At 36.6% G+C, this 25,095-nt stretch overlaps 1 protein-coding gene across 1 annotated transcript in view; it reads left to right on the top strand.

The window, feature by feature from the left end:
• Window positions 1–25,095, top strand: part of LOC108714306 (cytosolic carboxypeptidase 6) — an 871,648-nt gene that overhangs the window by 481,068 nt on the left and 365,485 nt on the right. Inside the window, exon 6 of the mRNA XM_018258404.2 lies at window positions 13,127–13,166. Coding sequence (XP_018113893.2) covers window positions 13,127–13,166 — 40 coding nt within the window. The remainder of the gene's footprint in view (window positions 1–13,126; window positions 13,167–25,095) is intronic.

Below are 25,095 nucleotides of genomic sequence, written 5' to 3'. Positions count from 1 at the left end.
ACATGTATTGTGTTTTGCTGAGAGATATGCTGTCCATTTAGACAGATGTCTGCAGATTTCCTTTACTACAGGGACTTCTGTTATTGTGCGGACTACATCCAGGGGAAGAGCTTCTGATACATGAGTGCGGCATGCTTTCTTTTTTAAATAAATCATATTTGATTGGTGCAATGTTTTAATAGGCATACTGTACTCATTCTGTTTCAGAAAGGTACAGCAGTTTGTGTACAGGCAGTGACTGAGTATTACACTGAAGTATTACACTGAAGTATTACAGTAGCTTTACAAATAAGCAATTTATATTTTCTATTACTCAACAGACAGCCTCTGTGTTATCCTGTGAAAAGCATGTTGTCAGAATGTATGGACTATAATATTTACTTAGAATATATTGATTCCTGTCTGCTTACTGGAAACTTGCACCATTGTCTTTCAACATAATAGCTATTTTTTTTGTGCAGCTGTCGGCGGGAGGCTGGGAGTTGCGGTGATAATATGCAATTATTACTATATCTTGGGGGATATAAATGCACTTATTCTTTGCATGGTGTTTCCTTTTGGAAAATTACTCTGATATACTTCTACAAAAAGCTATTGGAAAAGTAGCTGGATGTCCAAGTATTTTCACTACAGACTCGTTTTACTTTTTTACATTATTTTTGGCTTTGTAAACCTACCTCTGCTGTACTGTCTTGCTTATAGTCCCTTGTTGTATGACAGCATAGTGAGCTCTAAGCATCCAATTAAATATTTTCTGCAGGTCAAGGTGTTTGATAAAAAACAGTTCCCTTCCTACATGTAACAGTGCCTTGAAACACAAGACAGCTCCTAACATTCATCCTTGGGTTACATTTGAGGCATGTGGAGTCAATTCTAAGTTCCCCATGCAACCTGTCCACGGTTTGTGCCTCAGTTTGACAGAGTTCTGTTCTTCTGTTTCCATTCATTTAAATGTAGATTTTGTTTTCGGAAACGAAATGGCAGAAAATCTTTTCTTTCATGGAAGCACAAAGGGAAGATTAGTATATAAATGGAAAAGTCACACCACAGGAGAAGCTCTCTCCATTTTAGGATTGCAAATGTGCATGTGTCCTTCTCTCAGATAAGCTGTTCATTGAAGCAATGTGATGCCTTTATGCAAAGCAAAATACATTGTGTCGACAGCACTCTGAGCATTAGGAAATCTGAAAAAAGCACTTCTGTATTTTACAAGGAACACAAAATAAAAATCTAATCATACACCCATCCAGGCTGCCTACAAGAAGTCCCATTCAGAATGTATTGGGAAACATACATGTGGTCTGTTATAATGAGGGCGGTAATATTTTCTCTGATCCTATGGCATCGCTATTCTTCACTCACCAGGGAAAAAAACACACCCATCAGGAGAATCTTTTGAATAAAACGGGAAACACGCCATAGATTTAAATCAAGGTTGAAGGTGAAGGCAAGCATCAAAATATCTCAAACTCCCTCAATTTTATTGCCTGTTGCAGTGTGAATATCTACTAGCTAATGGCCCGTGTCACCATAGTCCACAAATAAGGTTACCTATTAAAACAAGGAAAGCATCTGATTGGTCGTTACTGAATTTTGTACTGTGACAAATTTATTCCTATATTATGAATATACTTATAGAGTAATAAAATATCTAGTAACTCATAGCAACCAATCAGATAAGTGTTTTCAAATAGCTGACCAGTAAATGTTCTCTGCTGATTGGTTGCTATAGGTCACTAGATAGGTCGCAAACTTCAGACCATTATTACATTACCCCCTACAGTATATATATGCTATATTCATTAGCTTTTTCCCAGTCCAGTTTATACCTGTGTGCATTCTTACACTAATGATTCACTCATTATAAGGCAACAGATGCAGCACTGATAACGGTTGAGGCATTTTGTAAATAATATTGCAAATAAAGTAAGCTGAGAGGGAACAGTGTTCCTTGCATGCAACAAGTCATTTTATCTCTCTGGACTGCAGGGAACACATTTATATTGTCATTGTATACGTTTATGGGTAAGCACTCGTTTTGCACATGCATATTTAATAACCTAAATACTACTTAAGCCAGAAACAGAATATTGTTCAAATACAAAAGCAAAATATTCAATTCTCACATGAAACACCAAATATAAATATAGCTAATTTAACAGACAAATTAGTAAATTTACAAAGTCTCATATACTGTAGGAGCAGTTGGTATTTTGTTATTAACATATATTTTAACCCCTATAGAGATTTCTGTCTGAATGACACTCACAGTGGCTTTCTGTGAATTTAGCCCAAGATTAGAAATAATGCATATTATTATCTTGAACTCAGATTATCTATCTGGACAGATATATTGTGATCCTCTGGGATCAAAGTATGGTCTATCACGGAATGCCAAATTGACTTACTGTAATGGTGCATGAATGGTATGGGATCTGTATTCCAGAATGCTCAGGACCTGGGGTTTTCTGGATAATGGATCTTTCCATAGTTTGGATCTTTGTACCTTATGTCTACTAAAAAATCATGTAAACATTAAATAAACCCAATAGTATTGTTTTGCTTCCAATAAGAGTTAATTATATCTTAGTTTGGATAAAGTACAAGGTATTGTTTTATTATTGCATGGAAAAAGGAAATCAGTTAAAAAATATTGGATTGTTTGTATAAAATGGAGTCTATGGGAAATGGCCTTTCTATAATTGAGAGCTTTCTAGATAACTGGTTCCCAGATAACAGATCCCATGTCTGTACTGTAACTAGATCTGCATTTATACATCAACTAAATTGACTTTTGTACATTCTATAACAGTACAAGTTCATATTTATTCTCCGTTAAACTTTAATAAAAAAAAAAAACAATTTCCTTAGCATTTCCTCTGTCATGTAAGATATTAAATTTGGCCTGGTTCCACCACAAAATTAGATCCATGACACGTGGTGTTTTTCAGCCAGCAGAGAAATGCCCAAATGTAGCTGTGCAGCCTTTCATTTATGTGACTGTAATAAATGCCAGGCAGATTTTGGCCAGAAAATGCTCAGTGCCAGGCAGATTCCATTTGAGTAAATGATAGTCTGCATAGCCATGTTTGTGTGCTTCTCAGCTAGCTGAAAACACCCTGGTGGAGAATATGCCCTCTGTGCCAAGGGTATTAACAATACAGTATTAACAATATATATTATGGCCCTTGGCTTGTGCTGGAATGTGCTAAAGATTTTAGGATTATTGACAACTAGGCAACATTCAGCAGCCATAATTCAGCTCCAAAAGGGGTACAGGTGCATTTGTAAACATGTAAATACGCTATATGCTCTACTGTTATAATACAGCTCTTTGGATTTATAGATGACTTGCAGTAATAAAATCAATACACAACAACAATGCTAACTTCAGCAGTTTGGCGTATGTGCATTTCTATGGTTCTCAGATATATAAGATCAGATAGCATAAACAAAGGAACAGAGGAAAGTTTGTGTAACTTCACTAAGCACATCACCTAACTCCCTTATTGACGTCTGAATACCTCTGCTAACCTTGTCCTTTAGATGTCATCATTGGCAAATGCAGAAGGGGTTGCAAGATCACAAACAGAAAGGGACGTTGCTGTTCCACGCACTCTCCTGCAACCACAATCCTCCCTCGTCATTTATAGACTGCATTGCGACACTATCAAGGTGACCCTGCATTAAAATAATAAGGCAGAAGCTGTAATGACTCCAGCATGTTCCCTTTTTGGTTTATAATACAGAGGTGGAAGTGTTTTGTAACAGCTGTATGTGAAAGTACAGCTCCCTGGAGCACAATATATTTAATACCCAAGTAAACATTAATAACACAGGCTGCCTGTGTTTTTGTAACTCCACAGAAAGAGACGTGGGTCCGCTCATAAAACAAACTGCTCACGGCTTTTCTCTTGAAATATGCATGTCCGGGGATTCCAAGCAGTGGGCAGTTTTAGTGTTTGGATGGATGCGCATTCAACCACAAAGATATGTTTGTGTACCTCTATATATTCAACAAATATAATGCTAAAACCTTTAACCACATCACTGCCAGAGGGAGCTGACATCTCACTGCAAGTGAAACGAGACAGAAATATGTTTTCTGAAGTTCATATTAACTCCTCCATTTAGCTGCCAAGTTCTGAGGTTTGCCCTCCAAAATGTGCACTTTATTTCGTAACTGAGACATGGATTTTCTTGTTGCTAATCTCCATGGAAACAGTGCGTCAGTTATTTAAAAAGCCCATTTCAACTGCGAATTGCAGTATCCTCTAGTGTGAATTTGCCAGCAAAATATAGTGAAATATTTAGTTTGAAAGCAAAATAAATACCTGTCTACTAGTGCCATATATTTCTGAAGAAAAGCTGTTTGCAGTCTCAAGACCTGCCATCCCAATTTCAAATAATACTGCTTTACAGTCACTACTGCCTACAATATGTGCCTAGCTGAGTGCAATATTTACAGAAAAATAGATACTGATAGTGGTTTTTGAGTATGCATTTACAAAAATAAATATATTATATTGTTTAATCTTTGCAGAAAAAACAAAAAGGTAGTGGGAGCACTTACTGACTTAGCTGCTCTCCAGTATGTTACACATTAGCCGCGATCCCCCACAGCTCTGAATTCATAGAAAAACTGTAGAATACGGAGCACCAGTAGAGGCCAGAAGTAGTAGCTCCTGAGGAAGTGCCGTGAAGCCACAAAACGAGTTGAGCACATGGCCCCTATCATGTCTGGGCACGCTACATTTGGATTTTAAATATGCCTAATAAATGTTTAATCTTTGCAGTTTGCTGATTTTTCGGGGGTTCCCTTTGGTATTTTGTTACATAGGAAGACATGTTGAATAACTTGCTGGTTGTATGTAAACAATTAAATGATGTTTATGATGACTAACCTTGGCTTGGCCATCCACCACGCATAATATTAATGACCTTCAATTAAACTTTTACTTGTGCACAAAAGCATATTGTTTAGTAGCTTTGGTACATGTCCTCAGAATGCAGACACACATATATGTGTTATTAGATTAGAGAAAATGTTTCTCCCCTTCTGGAATTCAGGTGAATGTGTATGGCTCACTAATTCCTAACTGGTTTTCAAAATACATCTAATTTTCTTATTGTTCTGTAATGTCCTAGCCCCTACTACGGAGTCAAGAACTTGTGTTAAGCAAAGATGTTACAATTTGAATGAGGTGGATTATAGTCTAATGGAGAGGGGTGTAGCTATATGGAGGCCTTAATATAAATCATTTTAGTCTAATACGTCAGGTTATATAGCTCAGTATAAAAAGTGTAAAAAAAAAATAAGACAAAATGGTTATTTACTAAGACAGCCTTAAAATACAAGGGGGGTTGTGGGAGCACTCCAAGGCTAAGTAAAAATGTGTTTAAATACAATAGGTGTTTAAATACAATGGAAGTGCGACTGATTTGTCCAATTAATCAATGCACGTTCCCTGGTCCCCTGTCTCACTTGTAATTCAGTATATATATATGCAAGTGCTTGTGTTTATAAAAACAGGAGTTTTTAGTTACAAAATTATGATCATAAAAGCCCCTTTAACACCATTCATTAAAGATACTTGCATCCTAACATGCTAAATGCACCTATCAGTGCTAAGAAACTGCGGACCTACTGCCACTCTGGTCATGGCAGTAATATCAGAGTTGCCACAGTGGGTTGTGTTAATAGGTGCAGCAGAGTTGCAATAACAGAATCATACATTAATGCCATTTTTTAAAGCCACTGCAGAAATGACATGATCCACATTCTAAAAATGTTAGCCACAACTTGAACCCAGTTTGCAACCAGACACACAAGTTCTTGCATTATTTTTGAAACATTGGCCAATGATCCAATCATGCTGGAATTTTGAGAGAAATGTTGCATTACTGGCAGTTTGTATGCAAAAATGCTCTTTGCCCACTGCATTTTAAAATGATCCAGAATGTTTTATTTGAGGTAGCAATTGACCAGAAAATATTGATTACATATTGGACCCCACAGTAAGATATTCAAGGCTCCACAAAACTTCATGGTATTCAGTGCAGTCAGTTCTCTGGATTTAACCAAATGTCTTAACTTTCTTTTGTTTGCTCTGGGAGTATGTGTTTTCAATAATAATTCATGTGGATCTAATAAGGGCCCTTCTCCATGCTGCAGAGTACCAAAATAGAGACTGCAAACAAGTGTACTGTATTTAAAGGGACCATATTTCATGGTCAAGGTCACAAAAAGTTGCGTTATTTCAGTGTTTTTTTTCACAATAGTTTGTGGGTGTAACCCAGAAGGTGAGGGTCTTATGACCCTGCACAGAAAAAAATCATATGAAAATATGTAGTATAAAGCATATTCATCCCCCTGTAGCAGAAAGAATTAAAATGTTTAATGTTAGTCCCAACATTAGCTAAGCTGAAACAACATTATTTTGAACATCGTGTTCTTTAAAATATCTGCTCACAACCTTGGGCTGAAATAACATGACTATTTTACATTATGTCGACGAATATTTACAGGCAAACAAAAAGAAAACAAACATTTTTTTTTTGTTGTAGAAGTTCATTAGCTTATGATTAGGTTATTTATAACAAGAATTTACTTTATGTTTACCATGTGTGGCACAGTAACATCAAAAACTCAGGAGGGAAGGTATGTCTCTCCCAGAATGCTCTATGAGACAGAGTAGATGTGGAGAAAAACAGGGGCTGTGTTCAGTAAAGGTGCTGTAATTGAGTCATATATAAGTAATATAAGACACTAAGTTTGGCCAGGAGCAGAAGCCGTAGCAACCAATGAGATGTTTGCATTTAAATAGGTGACCAGTAACTGCTACCTGCTGATTGGTTGCTATGGGTTAATGCCCCATGGCAAACTTAGTGCCTTTTATTACATAACAATGTGATAAAGGAAGTGAAGGAAGTAGGAAGTGGGAGATAAGCTCATGCAGTTTGACAGACTAAAGAAAAACTAGTCTAAGGACTATTAGTGAGAGAAAATATTTTACTTCTAGATAGAACTGCACTACAAGAGGCTGAGCTCTTTTTTTTTTGTCTGTCATAATTTAATTTGTTTGCTTGTGTTTTGGTGTATGAAAAAGTATCTTGTTCTGTGAATAAAATAAATGAATAAAAGCTACTCTGGCTTTTGAAGTTTCTTTCTGTGGATTTGTTCTTGGCGGCAATTTACTTTGCAGCACATTACAAGAATGGCTACGTGCCTCTGCTCTCCACCTGTGGCGTGCCCCTTGAATTGAGTGCTACCTGCTTTAGGCAGTGATCAATCGAAGACGGGTGGGGGGGGGGAAGGGAAGGCACATAGGCAGACCCTTAAACCCCCTAAATGTAATTTCATTCAGATTAGAGAGTGATATGAGGTGGAGTGCAGCTTTTCCCGGGTTATAGTATATGACCTCTCTTGTCACTTTCAGTAAATTTCCACATATACTATTACCATAGCGAAGTAAAGTAATAACACATTTCTAGAAGCAGAGGCCATTGCTTTATACAGAATATAAATGTGGGGAGAAGCTGTAACAGCAGAGGCCAGTTATACATGGAAATACAGCATTGGTCTTATTCTACTGTATATGACAGGAAACAAACAGCATTAGTTGGCCTAGATGTGTCAAAAATATGATGCTCATTTGAAATGTTTAAGATCTGCGTTTATCTGCTTATCTGACGCGTTTCACAGAAAATACCTGTTGTGAAATTCACTTTCGTTCTGAAAAGGGCCATGAGAGAGCCCAGATGCAACATTAGGTGGCACTGTCAGCCGTGGGGCCTTGATGTTCTGCTCAAATACTTGTCGCTTTGACAGACAAATCCATGTTGATACTGAAATTCAAAAAAAAAAAAAAAGTGAGGCAGTGCCAAAATCATTTGCTTCTGTGTTCTGTATTAATCTTTTCTAATCCAGTTACTGCCTCCTGCCAGGACTACTCCTGCTACATTTAGCAATAAAAGTCCCTCCTACACAGCAGAAATGATAAAGCCAGAATCCTCTGTGCCAAGCAGACACACTGAGCATTACATTATCCCTCACCTACCAACCAAAACTACAAACAAATTAAAAAAAGCGCACCCATTCCGTGCAAATGTTTCCTCTTTATTCCAAGGACTAACACAGCCTGAAATACTTCTTAGATCATACTAGAAATATTATAATAATGAGAAACTCTCAAATCAATTCTGCTTTTGTCCATATAAAAGAAAAGGAAACTTAACCCTGACTAGTATTTATTTCCTGCAAGGCCTCCCATTTTATGCTGGCTTATCTATAAACATGCTATCCCTGCTTTTTACCACCAAAGGTTCATTTTGTATCTCCTTATAAAAGCATCAAAATATCTTAGTGACATTGCTATATTGCTATACCCCCCTCTTAAATAGGATATATACAGTACATACATATTGTGGTTGCCTAATTAGATATATATACTCAAAGCTGGCAGGTTTATTTAGATATGTGATGCTGGTTTCACTGCTTTCTGTACAACATAGGGCTTATTTATTCTGATGCGCGTGTGTACGAGTGTATACATATGCACCCAATAGGCCCTATGAAGAGAGCACTTGTGCCCATGGCAATGGCATGTGCAGATGTTAAGTAAAAGGTTTTCCTGTGCCTTGTGTCTCCAGACATTCCCTAGCCTATTCCTATGATGCCACCTACCACCTGCCCTGTCTTGATACAGAGCTTCACAGAGCTGAACACAGGCAGCACTCAACTCATGTGTGCTTAATTCTAGGACATGCAGGCCTTATGTGTCTAATGCTAATTAGCCATACAGTATGTAAATATTACTAATATTCATTATTAAATGGATGCAATGGAACAAGCCCCATTAGGGTGGCCATCTGTCTGGTTTTGACCCAGACAGCCTGTTTTTCGGAATGACTGTCTGCCCAGTTTTCCAAATTAAGAAAACAGGGCAGGATCTTCTGACATTGCCCTGCCTCAGTGGCACCAAAGCCCCGCCCAGTGACATCCCCATCTGACCCCCCCCTGCCCAGACCCAGAGACAGGAAAAGGTGGCAACCCTACGTCTACCTGTTACTTTAATGTAAAAGTTGCGGAGCAACAGCAAAAGCAGCTTAAACAAGCCTAAAGCATTTAACATTTTTATGATTTTTATGATTACATTTTCTTTTGACATTCAAAGTATAACTTTTTTTTTCATTATTTGTGTGGAGTTCTCATTTAAGTCTATAGACTGAGAGCAAGAGAGAGAGAGGGCATATTTATTAAAAGGTCAAGGTGAAAATTCACCAATTCACCAATTTTCATCAAAAATGAAAAATCCACACAAAATCCCCAATTTTCTAACAGGAGGGCAGGACAAAACTTCCTAATTTTGCATCTCATTATCAGTCACCTCTTCCATGCCAATTTTTCATATACGTCATTTCTTTATAGCAAAAATTCTCTAGAGAATGTTCGATACTACAATTGTATGCGGAGTAAGCACAAAGAATTTATGGCAGGAAAAAACTCAACACATTTCTCTTGCAACAGTGTAATTATGATTTTAATAAATACGAGATGTGGTTTGAAAACATATCTGGCAAGGTAATCTCATGTGAAGTTCGACAAAGCTGAACTCATGAGATTTAAATCCAGGTGTTCGTTGTTACTGCTACCTTTTATGATCTCATTTAATTATTCAGTGGGTGGTCATTGACTACCTTGTGCTAGCTACCATGCTTTGCCTCATTAGATGGGATTTTTAGAAGTGTATTTATCAGTACGTGAACATTCAGAATTTGATAAATACACTTACTGTATAAAAAGTCCCATAGGAATGAATAGAAAGTGGGTGAGGTTTTCTGTGATGAACTCTAATCTCCCATTTTGAGCAATCTGGCCCATGGTATCTGTTGAAGTAACTACTTGCCTTCCCATACACAAAATACTGGACATTACTCATTTTGGACATTCAAAATTAGTGTTGCATTTCACTTTTATTGGTTGAAGATTGTGCTGTAGATATTCATAGATACAGACCTCTACTAAGACAGAAATGCCTTAAAGGAGACATATACATGTATCATAACTAAAAACCCTTCTACTCTTGAAGGCAATAATGAATAATATTTGGTTCAGGTTTCATTTTGGGCTAAAAATTAATATTTTTCTTAAAAATTGCCCCTTTATTGGAGCTCCCTATAAATCTGCTATGGTCCTTGCCCGTGTTTCAAATGAAAGGTGGACATGTCCTAACAGTCCCTGCTAGCTGCTGATTTGTTTCTATCCTACAGTGCAGTGTGCTTAGTGCCGCCGGCTCCCCTGAACAGCCTGGGAAATGAGGCAACAAAAAGTGTAACAGATGGGCGGGACTAGTGGGGGTTTTGCTGAAATTTTCAATAAATCAACTTGAAACACTACTTTTTTAAGCACATTCCTTCTATATTTTAAAGAGAGTAAACCACTGACACATTCTTGTTTTTTACACAATATGATGTTTCCTTAAATACAAATTGGAACTATTACTTATCTTAAGGGGTATAGTATATCTGGAGTTTGACCACCAAAGTTTTATCAATTTACACTTAAAAGAATGTGACATGCTTTGGTGACAGGTAAATATTTTGCATTCATTTGAAATCAAATCCGTACCAGACTGTGATAAAGCTATGATTGCCGTGGTTCTCTGTAATACCTTGACGTAATTTGGAGCTTTATAGATAATGGTGTTTCTAATCTATTAGTATCTTAGCATCCGCATCAGTTATATTTCACAGATGAACAATTGTGTATGAAGAAGTTCAGTGTTCCTAGCACACATCCCATTGGGCCATTGGGTGGGGTGTTTAAAATGCTAAAGAACTGTTGAAGAACATGTCTCAGTAATTAGTGGAATACAGTGGCAAGGCTGGAGGAGAGGTCAAGAAGTATAATAATAGAGCAATGGCTATTATTCTTGGCTGTGTGCAGGCTTTTGGTTACTTTAAAAGGTCTAATTTAGTCAGATGTCCTGATTGCAAAACATGCTGGATAGGGTCAAGGAGACAATAATTGTCAAGTCAAATAGGGTCAAGGAGACCATAATTGTCAAGTCAATAGGTGAAGTCAAGGACAGAAGATTTTTAAAGGTGCAAATGAATACATATACAGGGCTGTAGTAAGTGAGCACCAAAGGGCTATTGGAAGTTTTTTTATCATAAAGCAGGAGATAAATGGATGCTTTATACATGTAGTTCACCTCAATGACAGTAAGGACAATGTTGATACAGTTATGATCAATGTTTTCTAGGCAAATAAAGAAACATCTTTGAATCTTAATGAGCTGGCAAACTTTTTTTTAGGTATCACAATTTCTCCTTTTAGTTTTAATTCCACTTCTTATCCACTTAATGTAGTCCAACTTTACTGTACAAGACAAGGGTCCAAGATATCACCTCCATTACCACTATACGAGCAGGAAGAAATGTAACTGATGGTTTGCTGAAGATCAGACTGCTAAAGAGGTTATGACAGGGTTTAGATATGTTACACGGTTCCCTCAGCATGCAAATCTTTCATCCTCCATTAATAACTGCAAAATAAACAGCTGGAGCCATTACTGATTAAAAATAATAAATGCATACTAAACCTCTTTTTAATGCTTAACAAGCTTTCGTAAATCCTTTGGCAAGTGCCAGTTACGTACACGTTATGGATTCTTATTTACTTTTTATTTCTTATTTTACTTTTTTTCTTAAATCCTTCCGAGCTTAAAACTGAGTAAAGTGAATGTTAGCCTGCATAAGGATTCAAAAGCACAGGGATAATGGACACCTAAGGAGAGAGTGACACTTGGGGGCCCATTTACTTAGTTCGAGTGAAGGAATAGAGGAAAAAAAAGTCTGAATTTTGAATGGTCGAATATGGCTACTTCGACCATCGAATGGGCTACTTCGACCTTCGACTACGACCTTCAAATCGAACGATTCAAACTAAAAATCGTTCGACTATTTGACCGTTTCGATATTCGAAGTACTGTCTCTTTAAAAAATTCTTCGACCCCCTAGTTCGCCACCTAAAACCTACCGAGGCCAATGTTAGCCTATGGGGAAGGTCCCCATTGGCTTCCTAACAATTTCCTGATCGAAGGAATATCCTTCGATCGATGGATTAAAATCCTTTGAATCGTTCCATACGAAGGATTTAATCATTCGATCTAACGATTATTCCCTCGATATTCGACCCATAGTAAATGTGCCCCATGGTCTCTGTTTTTGGTATAATTCTAAGGAGAGAAGCAAAATTAAGATTTGTTTATAATAATAAAAGCAACTCATTGCAGTGTTTGCCAGGAAACTGTGACTTTCATAATTATTTCCATGCACTGCAATGACAAGGATTTGCAATGGGAAATTTTGGAATGGGTACAGAGATCTCCGCTGATCAATGTTTTTGCGATTTTTTTTAAAATCATGGAATGTATGAATCCCACTTTAATACATTAAAACCATTTGGGCATGTTTTCAATTCGTTAAATTTTAGCATGATGTAGAGAGTGATATTCTGAGATAATTTGCAATTGGTTTAAATTGTTTATTATTTGTGGTTTCACCTGTCCAGTTTGCAATTTCAGCAATCTGGTCACTAGTATACAAATTACCTTAGCAACCATGCGCTGATTTGAATAAGAGACTGGAATATGAATAGGAGAGGCCCTGAACAGAAAGATGAGTAAAGAAAAGTGGGCATAACAATACATTTGTAGCCTTACACGGCATTTGTTTTTTAGATGGGGTCAGTGATCCCCATTTGAAAGCTGGAAAGAGTCAGAAGAAGAAGGCAAATAAAAAACTATAAAAAAATAAATAATGAAGACTAGTTGAAAGGTTGCTTAGAACTAGCCATTCTATAACATACTAAAAGTTAACCACCACTTTAAGCATAGTGTGAATTAGGTACCAGATGAGCATATTAACATGTGCAAACGATTTCTATATGCTGGATTAGTATTGTGTATCCTATAAAAAAAAAAAGTATACCTGTAGTTTAAAATTTGGGTGTTCCCGATTTTATTATGGTGCTCTAGACACAGTATTAGTATTGTGTATACATTATAAATATTTCTAGAGAAATAGTTTAATATTGTTTAATGTTTTACTTTTATTACAGCAACAACGGAGAGTTGACCTCCTCACTATTACCAACCCTGGTAAGTAAGAACTACTTTTTATCTACTTTCATTTTACCGACATACCGTGGAAAGAGATTTCTCATGAAATCACGAAAATCTAGATTATGACATGGTTGGTTGAGAATTTATGCAAAAAAATCCCTTATGTGTCATCAAATCTGACCTTGCGTTTCTGTATGCACCCATATTAATAGACTGCTAATTTTTTCAGAGTAAATTTATTATACACATGGGGAGGACAGTTTATCAGCATCCTCATTTTAGTGGTTTTAGTATTTTGAAACCATGAAAAAATGAATTTTCTCTAAAACCAAAAATAAATGTATGCTCTCTAAAACCATGAATGCCAAGCAATTTATTAAAAGATCCCAATATAAAAAGTATGAACGCAAAAAAAAAAAAATAACTACAAAAAATTTCTAAGGAAACCTCTAAAGGTCTCCAAAAAAAAGTCCATTGACTTCTCTGGGACCTTGACTGCTTTTACTTGCTGATGTTTTGTGTTTGAGTTTTTTGTGGTTTTATACTTAATTAATCTCAATTTTTAGAGTTTAAGAGAAATAAAAAATCAAATTTTTAGAAAAAAAATTAAACTTGTGAAAAAAAATAGAAATTTGAATGTAATTAAATCAGCCCCAGATGGCTTGCCATGCCATTCTATGTCACAGATCATTTTTATTAAAACTGATTAACTGTATGATGTAACAAACACTGTTTCCTCTATCTGTAAAAGATGGAGCATAAAGCAAAAGGCTGTTTCAGGGCACTGATCAGGGTGGATACAGGCAGTACAACTGTTAAGTGCCCAGTCAGTACTGTACAGTACGGCACTGGTCATGGCCCTGGGTTGTTTCAGTTTTATTTAATTGAGATGCTTAATAAACTGGTTAAATAGTAACAGCTAAACATGTCTGTCACTAGTGAGCAACTATCAGAATTACAGGTATGGGATCCATTATCCAGAACCCCATTATCCAGAAAGCACCAAATTACAGAATGGCCATCTTCTATAGACTTCATTTTATCCAAATAGTCCCAAAATTACTTTCCTTTATCCTGTAGTAATAAAACAGTACAGTGTACTTAAACCAAACTAAGATATAATTAATTCTTATTGGAAGCAAAACCAGCCTATTGGGGTTATTTAATGTTTATATAATTTTCTAGTAGACTTAAGGTATGAAGAGCCAAATTATGGAAAGATCCATTATCCAGAAAACCCCTGGTACCGGGCATTCTGAATAACAGGTCCCATATCTGTATTATTAGCTAACTGCACAAAGTTATGACAGCTTCCTTCTTGTTTTTATCAGCCTGACAAGCTCTACAACACATATTTTATTTGAAAACAAAATACTCAATTGATTAATCCCTTTTATGTGGCACAGATAGATAATTTAGGAAGAAGCTAATTTTGAGGGGCATTATTAAAATTTACTCGAATCAAAATGTTTTATATGCAGTTACATGGGTATTTAAGATAGAATATTGATGCACCTGCAAAACCACAGGTTTTCCTTTTATATGCACTGTCATTTACTTTTCAAGTTTTAATTGCACTTACTTAAATGGCACATCCCTTATATCTGCATGCCGCAGGAGAGTGTTACGTTGGAGAAATGCATAATTAGAAGCTGTTTGTGTCATCAGAAAGAATACATTTAAAAAGTGCAATTTAGGTTACAGTCAATTTCATACAAAAATATGTCAACTGCTTGCAAATAATGCCAATGTGATTGCAATTGGTAAACACCTTTCCTCCAATACTGCAGCTGTTACATCAAATATATTGTCTATATCTTTTCTATATATGTTGTTTTACTGAAATAGGCACAGGCTTTAACAGGGTATGAATGGTTGGCATCACTGGATTCCAGCATAGAAATGCAAGGGTTTCATTCCATTGTAACCACTTATATGTCAGTTCCTTGGGTGAGTGAGTATTTTTGCTGATTAGACACCAAAATAATGTAGGGGACTGGTAAATTAGTTTCCCAGTATTAATTACCAGGCAGTCCCCTAGTGTTATAGATGCCTAACTGGGTCCTAAAATACAGTTAGGAGGGGGGACCTTTTCCTATTCCTGCTTCAAGCTGTGCCCCTTGGGTTCAAACAGTACCCAGTAGATGGCACTGTGCTAAAGTATAAAGTCCTGGGCAGCCATGTGCTCAGGGTCCACACTGTGCTAAAGTATAAAGTCCTGGGCAGCCATGTGCTCAGGGTCCATTTTGTGTTAGCTCTGGCCTGAACAGGCAGACAGAGCTCCAGTGGAGCCTAGACAGGTCAGGTCTAGTAAGGATAGGCTACTCACCTTAAGAGGTCACTTTAGGAGTGACAGATAGTTAGGCTATTTAGCTGAGCAACTTGAGACTACGTTTACAGACCTAGGAATGTAGAGATTCCCCTCAGGTTCCACTTAGGGAAAAGGCTGAAATCTGGGTGTACCCGAGTGGCTGCTGTGTATATGTTCCCATCTCTGTGGGAACTGATACTGACCAAAGGTGCTGTGAGTATATGCCTATCCACTGTTGATGTATGATCCTGTTTGCCCTGTATGTACACTCCATTCTGGATACTCTACAATAAATATGTTCATTGGTTAAGTTAACTAGCCCAATTGTTGTACCCTGCACCAAGTTACAGCTACACTACATCCTGCCTCCACACTGTTTGCAAGAGCTTACTCCCTAAGAATTAAGGTCTCATCCGGAGCACAGTATTGGGAGTGGAGCTTATAGCAGAGTACGGTGTACTCAATTTACTATAGTGCTACAATAGTAATGTTAGCTCTTCAGAACAAGGGTTTATTGTGCTTTAGTGTGTATAGTGCTACTGTATATCATTTGTGACTCTAAAAAGATGTTGAGAACTTACTAAATGGATGCATTATGAGGACTAATCCTATAACTTTCCAATATATTATATTAACCAGTGTAAAACATTGCTCCCCATATACTGTAAATATACTGTAAATACTTACTAGAAAATTGATCATTGTTCTAGTGCTGTGACTAGAGGGGTTAATGAGAAGACATATTGCCATTATTACATCTTTCAGTGTTTGGCTTTTCAATATTTTGTCCTCAGTCTAGTGGTTAATGAACAATAAACTGGAACTTTCCAAATCTTAACATTTGGAGGGTTATTTATCAATGGTAGAGTTTGTGAGGTTTGTGTTTTCTCACAACTAGAATGTTTTCTAATTTCTGAAAACACCTGGAAAAAAAACTTGATTTAATGCAATTGGGGGAAAAACTTGTATACTGCACCTCTTATTGATTGAGTTATAGGCTAAAAAACCTTGCATACCTTAAATTGATGAAGTTTTCGAGCACCAGCCACCGAAAAAACCCTGAAAATCATGAAGGCAAAAAACATCTTCAAATGGTTATAGGGACCTTTGCTGTTGACTTCTACGTAACTTCTCCAAGTTTTAGATGGAGTATTTTTGGATTTGGGCTTTTATCAACTTTGGGGCATGATAAATCTCGAAAAATAAAGGGTTTTTTTATCCCCAAAATTTTTAAACTACCCTCAAAAACCTAGAATTTTTCTGGAAAACACAACTCAACTTTTAATAAATAACTCCTGTAATTAGCAGTTCTTTGTAAATATTCTGAATTGGTAACTATTGTATCTACAGCATGTAACTGCAAGGGGTGATAACCAAATCCTGTAGCTTTTCACTCGTTCTCTCTCACAGCATCCCTATAATATTGAGAATTCTTGACCTCCAAGCACCTTTAACACTTAATTGTTGGATAACCTATTTTAAGGATGAACCATGGAAACAGATAGTATTAAGGACATATGTGGTCTATACTACATCAAGGTTAGAGTGACCCTATGTGACAATGTGGACCCTCTGGTCCAACTTATTTGCCATCTGCTGACCTGCACCCATGCTGGATCATGTGCACAAAGAATTGTTGTAGACACAAAATTAGCAGTTAAACACGTGTGAGAGCTGCTCTGGGCAAGTGCATAGGGTGGGATAACAGCAAAGCAAAAGATTAGAAAGTGCTAGCAGAAGATCAGGCTGCTGTACTTGGGACAACTTGCAATAGTACCATGCCCTGGAACAAGCATTCTAAGCTCAACTCTTGGGGTTTAATCCTGCAAGTAATTAACATCCAGCATGTGGGATATATAGAGTATATAGAGATGATGTTAAATCTAGACTCATTCATGTAATATGTAAGTATAGTTAAAGTTGCATCTTTCAGTAATATTGAAAGAAAAAAATCCATTAAGAAAGGAGTGCTGATTAATTGAGAGGCTGTATCAATGAACTGAGATAAGATGTACAGGCAGCTATTACAAACATTAGTATTAATCAAGAATAGAACAATATTAAACAGACAAAGGAAATATGTGGAAAAAAATAACACCTTCATGTAGGAATTATAATTACATAAAATTGTTAGATGACAACTTATCAACTGTAACTGTAACATAATATAAATTCTGGCTGTACATGTGTATGCCCTTGCCCCCCCCCATACACCCCGGCATCCTGCGACCATGGGGTCGGCTTCCTGATATGATATTTATTGAATTTATCTATATTTGTGAGGAAAGGAGGGAAATTGAGAAGGAGATTCATTTGTGAACACAATTTAGTTGGCCTCCCTATAAGGACCATCATCTGTTATAGGATATATATCTGACATATTCCACTATACACACCATTGTACACAACAATATATTGAATTTTATCAGGAGACAACTAACCTGCCTGAATATATTTGAGGTGTGGGAGAAAACTGGAGTACACGGCAGAACCCCACATAGACATAAGCAGAACATACAAACTTCACCCCAGGCAGAAACCAACCTGTAGAATTGTAAATTGTGCTGACTGATGCTATTGGTTATAAAAAGGGCTTAGTTATATCTCACATATGCATTAAATCTGTGAATTATGAGGATATCAGATACCTTGGTCTTGTCCTCATTTATATTCACTATATAGAGCACTTTGCAAACATGTAATTGTATTATATTACAATAAGGGGTAAAATATTCTCATACATATAAATATTTATAATACATCATATACATTGTGGAATTTAGAATGGAACATTCCACCTTTCCCTGTTGACCGCAAATGCCATGATGCTCTTTGGAATGATATTTGATCCACCAGATTGTGATTGATATTTGTCACGTTCCCTCTTGATCCCATTCCCTCTCATCTCATTCCTCCTCTTTGAACCATACTTGAACCATCTCTTGCTTTACTCTATCTTTTAATACCACACAAACCCTTCTTTGGATCCTACAATACCCTCCAATTATCATCCAATCTCTCTACTTCCTTTCTCCTCAAAATGAATTAAACAGTATGCGCACAGTAAACTCTCTTATTATCTATCACGTAACTCTCTACTAGACCAACTACAGTCTGGTTTCTGTTCCTACCACTCTTCAGAAACAGCCCTTACTAAAGTAGCAAACAATTTTCTTGCCGCAAAATCCATCTTAGATCTCTTCCTGTCTTTCTAATTGATCCTTCTGTATTTCCCATATTGTCATATTGTCTCCACTTCCTCACATCACCCTCTCTCAAGGCTTCATTCTGGACCCCCCCCCTATTGTCAATATACATTACTAGTCTTGCTCAATTGATCAGTAAAATTTGTATGCTGATAATACTCAAATCTTCCTTTTCTCTCCATACCTACTCTCCCACTACTAGTGTCAAATACTAGTAGTTGTCTAACTACACTCTCTACATTTAAGTCTTCTCATTCTCTGAAACCTAGTGGACAAAACTGAGCTGGTTATCTTTCCATGTTCCATGTCTGTTTCCCCAGCTGAGTTCATTGTTTAGGAGTCACCTTATGCCCTTGTTATTTCCTGTATGAGATACTGTAATTCACTTCTCCTCCAGTCTAATTAGCCCCCACTCAAATCCACAATGAACATTGCTGCCAGACTTTACTCTTCTTCTCCCACTCCACCAGTCCCTCCCCTCTCTGTCAGTCCCTGTACTGACTACTTGTTGTACATAGAATACACTTCAGGATACTTGTACTAATTTACAAAGCACTCAACATTGTCACAAAACCTCATCTCTCTAATGACCAAGTACACCCCCCAGACATAACCATCATCTGCACATGACCTCTTTCTCTCCTCCTCATTATTTCTTCTCACTCCTTCCATGCAGGATTTCTCACATGCTGCACCCATCATCTACAACGCTCAGCCCTGTCCCATGCAGGGACATGCAGAGTCTCTAGGCTTTTAAATATTCTCTTAAAACCAACCTTTTTATTCAAGCCTATAACCAAATCCCTCAGCTACTTGACCGCCTACCAAACCCCCTCACACATTAACTAGAGGTTTCATTAAGCACTTGTCATTACTGGCTTACCAAAAGAAACTCTTCAAACATGCTGGTTCCCCTTGACATATGTATCATGAGCTTTCACAGATGGGCCCTCCCCTTATTGTCTCTTAACAATATCCAATTGAAACTATACATCTAATCTGGAGAAAGTGTCTGCATTTGTAAAATATTTTTGTAAAATATATTGTGTTTTTTTATCCCTTACTCTGTAAAGGACTCTGGAAGACAATGGCGCAATATAAATGATAATCTGCCAGACAGAAATTGCATTATCATTGTTTGTATTTCACAAGATTTCATAAATCCTATAACTTTGCATCACAAATTCTATAGAACATATATAGCAGTGCTTTTGGCAGGATTTCTGTAGTTACAAGTTCTTCATATCTCTTTAATCACAAACTCTGTACCGCAAAGGATAATAAACCAGAGTGACTTCATTGATTTCTCCACAGGGCTGTTGGGCTCTATCCTGTTTGTAAAATGTGCATGTAAGAACCTAACATGTTTCATTTCTGTGTATTCAGTGGCATTAACTGTAAGTACTTTTGTCTGACCTGACATTTTTGTGTGAAATAGTCTCTTTTTTTGTTGAGCATCAGTTAGTCTCCCTGTAATTTGTAATTCAAGTTAAAATTGGTTTTCAAAACCCCAGTGATACTGGCCCTTATTGTTAATTGTGATTGCAGATTTCAGAATGGTGAGGACTATAGACAGGCTTTTTGATATCCTAATGCCGGGATCCCTAACCTATTGACCAGGAACCAAAAATGGGTCCTCGTGCTGTTTATAATGGGTCTCTGAGATCCCCTGAATAGAATTACATTTACTCCTATAATAGAAAATAGTCAAAGTTATTAAATCAATGTACATACACAAAGTGTATTTCATTTGGTGAAATTATTTTATGTTTCCGTCCCCTACGGAAAAAAAAGATTAAGAATCACTACAACTATAAGGTTAAGTATGGAGTTTACTTCTTTTATAGTAACTGTATTTGATGATATGAAATTAAATAGCAGCTCTTTCTTTTGTATTATATGCTGACAGTTAATTGTTGAGATGATTAGGTTCTTATCAAAATGACTGACACATCCTATGTGCTTTAAAGCTACTTGACAAAGCAATAAAACAATATTACCGTGATATATATTTTCACATTGTATTTTTGTACAAAACAATAAAACTAATACTCATGACAATAAATACTTCCAGCAAATATACTCAAGGATAAGCCTCATATATGCTCCAATAAGCTGGTGAGGAGTAACTGAGTGCAGGCAATATTAGCTGTGTAAATCCAGTTTTATTCATCCACACGAGCCTTAGATTCTTACATCTGCTGTAATTGACCATCATGATTTATACTGCAGACAGAAAAATATGTTGATTCTGTAATAGTTTACAAATCATAAAACAGAGCTTACAGTCACATTGATGCCCAATAATACATAATAATAAAATGGGAATATTGCAAAGCCATCCAAAACTGCCCTCAGACCAGTTTAGTCTCTCCGGCAGATGTTGTTTAACCACATTTGAGTTTCAGAAGTGTTTCTGTGCCTGCTATTTTTGTAGATAAGTGTGTACTCTACAGTATTCTTTTACCCAGGTTGCCTCGATGTTTCTATGCACCTTGGAATGTCCCATTAATTGGATACTTGGGCATGAAAGTCCACTGCGCTCCATTGAAAGCTGACATTTCTAACAAGATGACCTTTTCAGCACTTCGTAATGATTATCGCCTGGCTTTGTTTGGATACAATAACACATACTTCACACCACAGATAGAATATGGGCTTTGAAAACTATTCAAAATCCGGTTAGTAAAACGAGTAAATTGGGTACCAACATTCATCAGACTGTTATTGTTCTGCTATCGATTTAAATGCTCTTTCATCTCTCCTGTTGCATTATAGAGTTCCAAATTAACTCTTATTCCCTATTCTTGTTTTGCTGGATATTATTAAAAGGTCAAATGCTTTCAGAAAGACAGATCTGCTGGATAAAGGCTGTATGATAACCATCAACCTTCAAATAACCTTTAATGGGACTATCCCTCTCCTGACAAAAGTAATTGATGTGCTCATTAGACAAAGAGAAGCCAATTTTAAATATTTGGATCCCGTGGCAATAATCAAAAAAAAGGTTTTCAGATATGTGGCTATTGAACCCTTACTGTGAACAAGTGGCTCTCTCTTTCTAATGGCTTACGAGCATGGAAAAACACATTTAAAAAGGTCAGCAAGAATTATTATTTTGACTTTCTTTTAACAAGTAACAGACATTTATGTTGACTGGGACTTTTTGTGCACTTTTAAAGCATATCACTTCTACTTTTGTACACCAAAGCTGTTTGTTGTCATATTTATATTGACATTGTTTAATTACAGAACTCTGAAATAATATGGTATATGTTTATTATACAAAAGGACACAGCAGTTTAAGGGCAAATTAATTTACAAACTATGTTTTACCAATAATGAATGCTTCTTTACTATGCCCCATGGTGTGTGCAACTGCATTCCCATTGTTACAATACATTCTACATCAGATGGGACAATGTGCTCATTGATCTACGGATTTCTGCATTACTTGCTTCAGGTAGCTGTTATTTAATGGTTAACCAGTGTTAAAATAAATATGTTGCTATTTTTTTTATTGAATACAAGAAGGCTGAATTAAGGGTGACCAAACTGTCTTTGTACTCTCTTATGTACAGTATTATAAATGGGATACCTTACTCGTGTATGGCTCATTCGGATAAAGCAAGTTTTTACAAGTATAACCTCTTATTTGTGGTTAGAAACAACCTCAGTCTAGTTCCCCTGTGTACAATGAACATTAGCTTGAAGCATTGTATAGCTGGGAAAAATGTTAGCAACTTCTAGTCAAAGGCCAGTTCCTCAGCGACTAGTGACAAACAATTGCTTTATCTTTATGCCTCTAAGCAAAATATGATTGTCTGCATTTCTGATGCCATCACTTGTCAGTTGCTCATTGTTAATTCTCTATTTTATGCCACTTGCATGTTTATGACTTACAGCAGTGGACTTTAAAATGTTGATAAAGATATATGTCTAGTACCTAATCAGGCCTTACTTTACAAACACAGTAAGATATTCTTGAACTATAATAAGTAAATCCATTCAAGTACTGTAAAAAGCAATATGGACTGTGCACATTTGCATTCATTCAAATACTGACCTAAGATGACACTTCACAGTAGTTATCTTTATTGTGCTATGAGAGGAGACTTCTAAATTAATAACTTTTCAAGCATAAGGCAGATCTTATAGAATCACTCACCAAAGTAGAGACGTGGCCCAGGTGCTCCAGCCCCAGGCCCTCAGCTCAGGGGACAATCCGTATACAAAAGTGTAAATGTTGGTGCCGGGCACACTGGCAAACTCACGCATTGATCAGACCAGGAAAATAGTAGATTAAAAATTGAAGCTTTATTATATAGTCATCTCTCACCTGACGCGTTTGGTATCACTAGGATACTTAATCATAGGCTTGCTAGGCTTTAAACATTTGTATGAGAGGAGACACACATTTTACAGACAAATAATAAATATTTTTTGCCAGAAATATACATCATGTGGGGCTTTGCTTAAAACTAGTTGGCACTATGAACCCTTACACAGACCTGTATTAGGTATATTTCATAAGCATAAAGGGACACATTTCTATACTTTAAGTGGATACATACTGATCAGCTGCTTAGAAACCAGGCAGCCTATAGTACTTACTGACATTATTTGCTAATTAGCCATTTAAGACATGGATCTTATGTTGATCTGAAGGAAGTTTGTTACTAAGGGAAAGAATCAAGAAGAAAATGTGACAGAGGTTTACCTGGCTGAATTACTTTAAAGGGATTATGGCATGATGTTTATGGTAAAGTTTTATGACTACATTAAACTGTGTACATTGCAAGTAATTCATTCAACCATTTAAAATGTTATTCTTGAACCAATAAATGTACTTTTTTTTTTAAAAAAAATTATTGGTGTGTAGGCAGCCATCTCAGGTCATTGAGCCTGATAGCACTTCACATTGGAACTAATTTCAGATGGGCTATTGTTTCTTGAGTGCTGTTCTCATATCTACCACTAGGTGGGGCATGGCAGCATTTTTTAGCAATGCATGTTTTAGAGAGCAGGGAGCTGTTAACTGGTTACCTTCCTATTGTTCTGCTGATAGGCAGAGCATAAGATGACTGAGGGAGCCTGAGAAACCAACAGCATGTCAAGCCCCATGTCAGATTACAAAATCAAATAGAAAAAAAAAATCTGTTTGCACTTTAGAAAAATGTATTTCAATGCAGGATTATGCTCAAGGAGCACTATTTAACGGATGCATTTTTGAAAAAACTTTTCCCATAACAGAATCCCTTTAAGTAAATAAACGTAATTTTTCTTGAAACTTTGTGCTAATAGACAGAATTGAGTTTATGGAATATAGAAGAGGCTTAGTTTTGGAAAGGAAAAAAAAAGTATTATTTAGAAAATACTCAGCTCACACCAATTCTTTGCCAGCCTCTAACAACAACCCTTAACACCACTCTTATTAAAAACTTTGCTATTAGCTGAGTGGCTAATTCATGTAGGACACTTCAGCAATTCCCAAGGTATAACCTTGTAAAATACTTGCTATTTGTGCCACGTTGAGGGTCTATGGACTTGTACCTTTTTGTTAGCAGGGCTCAGGCTTCCTATAGGTTATACATTTGGAAGCATAAAGACACTCTTTCCTTTACACATTGGGGCCCATTTACTAAGGGTCGAAGTGAATTTTCGAATTCAAAAACTTCGAATTTCGAAGTAATTTTTGGGTACTTTGACCATCTAATAGGCCAAAATTAAATTCAAATAGCCCAAAATGAAATTCAAATTGAAACAACTTCGAATATACGTCCATTCGAAAATCGAAGTACTGTCTTCGACTTCGCCACCTTAAACCTGCCGAATTGCTATGTTAGCCTATGGGGACCCCTAAAACCTAAGTTTTTAGAAGTCAAAGTTTTTTTTTTTTGAAAATCTTTCGATCAATCAATTAAATTTCTACGTTCGATCGAACAATTTGAATTCGATCGAAAATGGCTAAATTCACTCATAAAAAACCCTTCGACTATCGAATTTCTACAATTTTTACCACTTCGAAATTCGACCCTTCGTAAATGTGCCCCATTGTGTGGTCAATTATGTTGGTAATACATGTATAAATCATAATAGTATTAATACTGCAATCATGTAATATTTACAATTGTCCTGAAGAGACAATAATATTTATTAAATTGCAGGTGATGCTGCAACACTAGATAAAGTTAGCAAACGTGTAGCCTGCTCAAATCACACAACCTGCTCCCTTGACCCCATACCCTCTCGTCTCCTTTATCCAATCTCTGATACACTCTCTCCTGCAATTACCCATCTATTTAACCTTTCACTTTCTACTGGTATTTTTAAATCGTTATACAAACAAGCAAGAATCACTCCTATCCTCAAAAAACCTTCCCTTGATCCCAACTCTCCTGCCAACTACCATCCAGTTTCCCTTCTTCCATTCACATCCAAATTGCTG

The sequence above is a fragment of the Xenopus laevis genome, chromosome 4L (genome assembly GCF_017654675.1).
Source record: "Xenopus laevis strain J_2021 chromosome 4L, Xenopus_laevis_v10.1, whole genome shotgun sequence".
In the NCBI taxonomy this organism is placed as follows: Eukaryota; Metazoa; Chordata; class Amphibia; order Anura; family Pipidae; genus Xenopus; species Xenopus laevis.
Note: the sequence above shows the minus strand (reverse complement) of the source record. Positions and strands in the feature narration are given on the sequence as shown.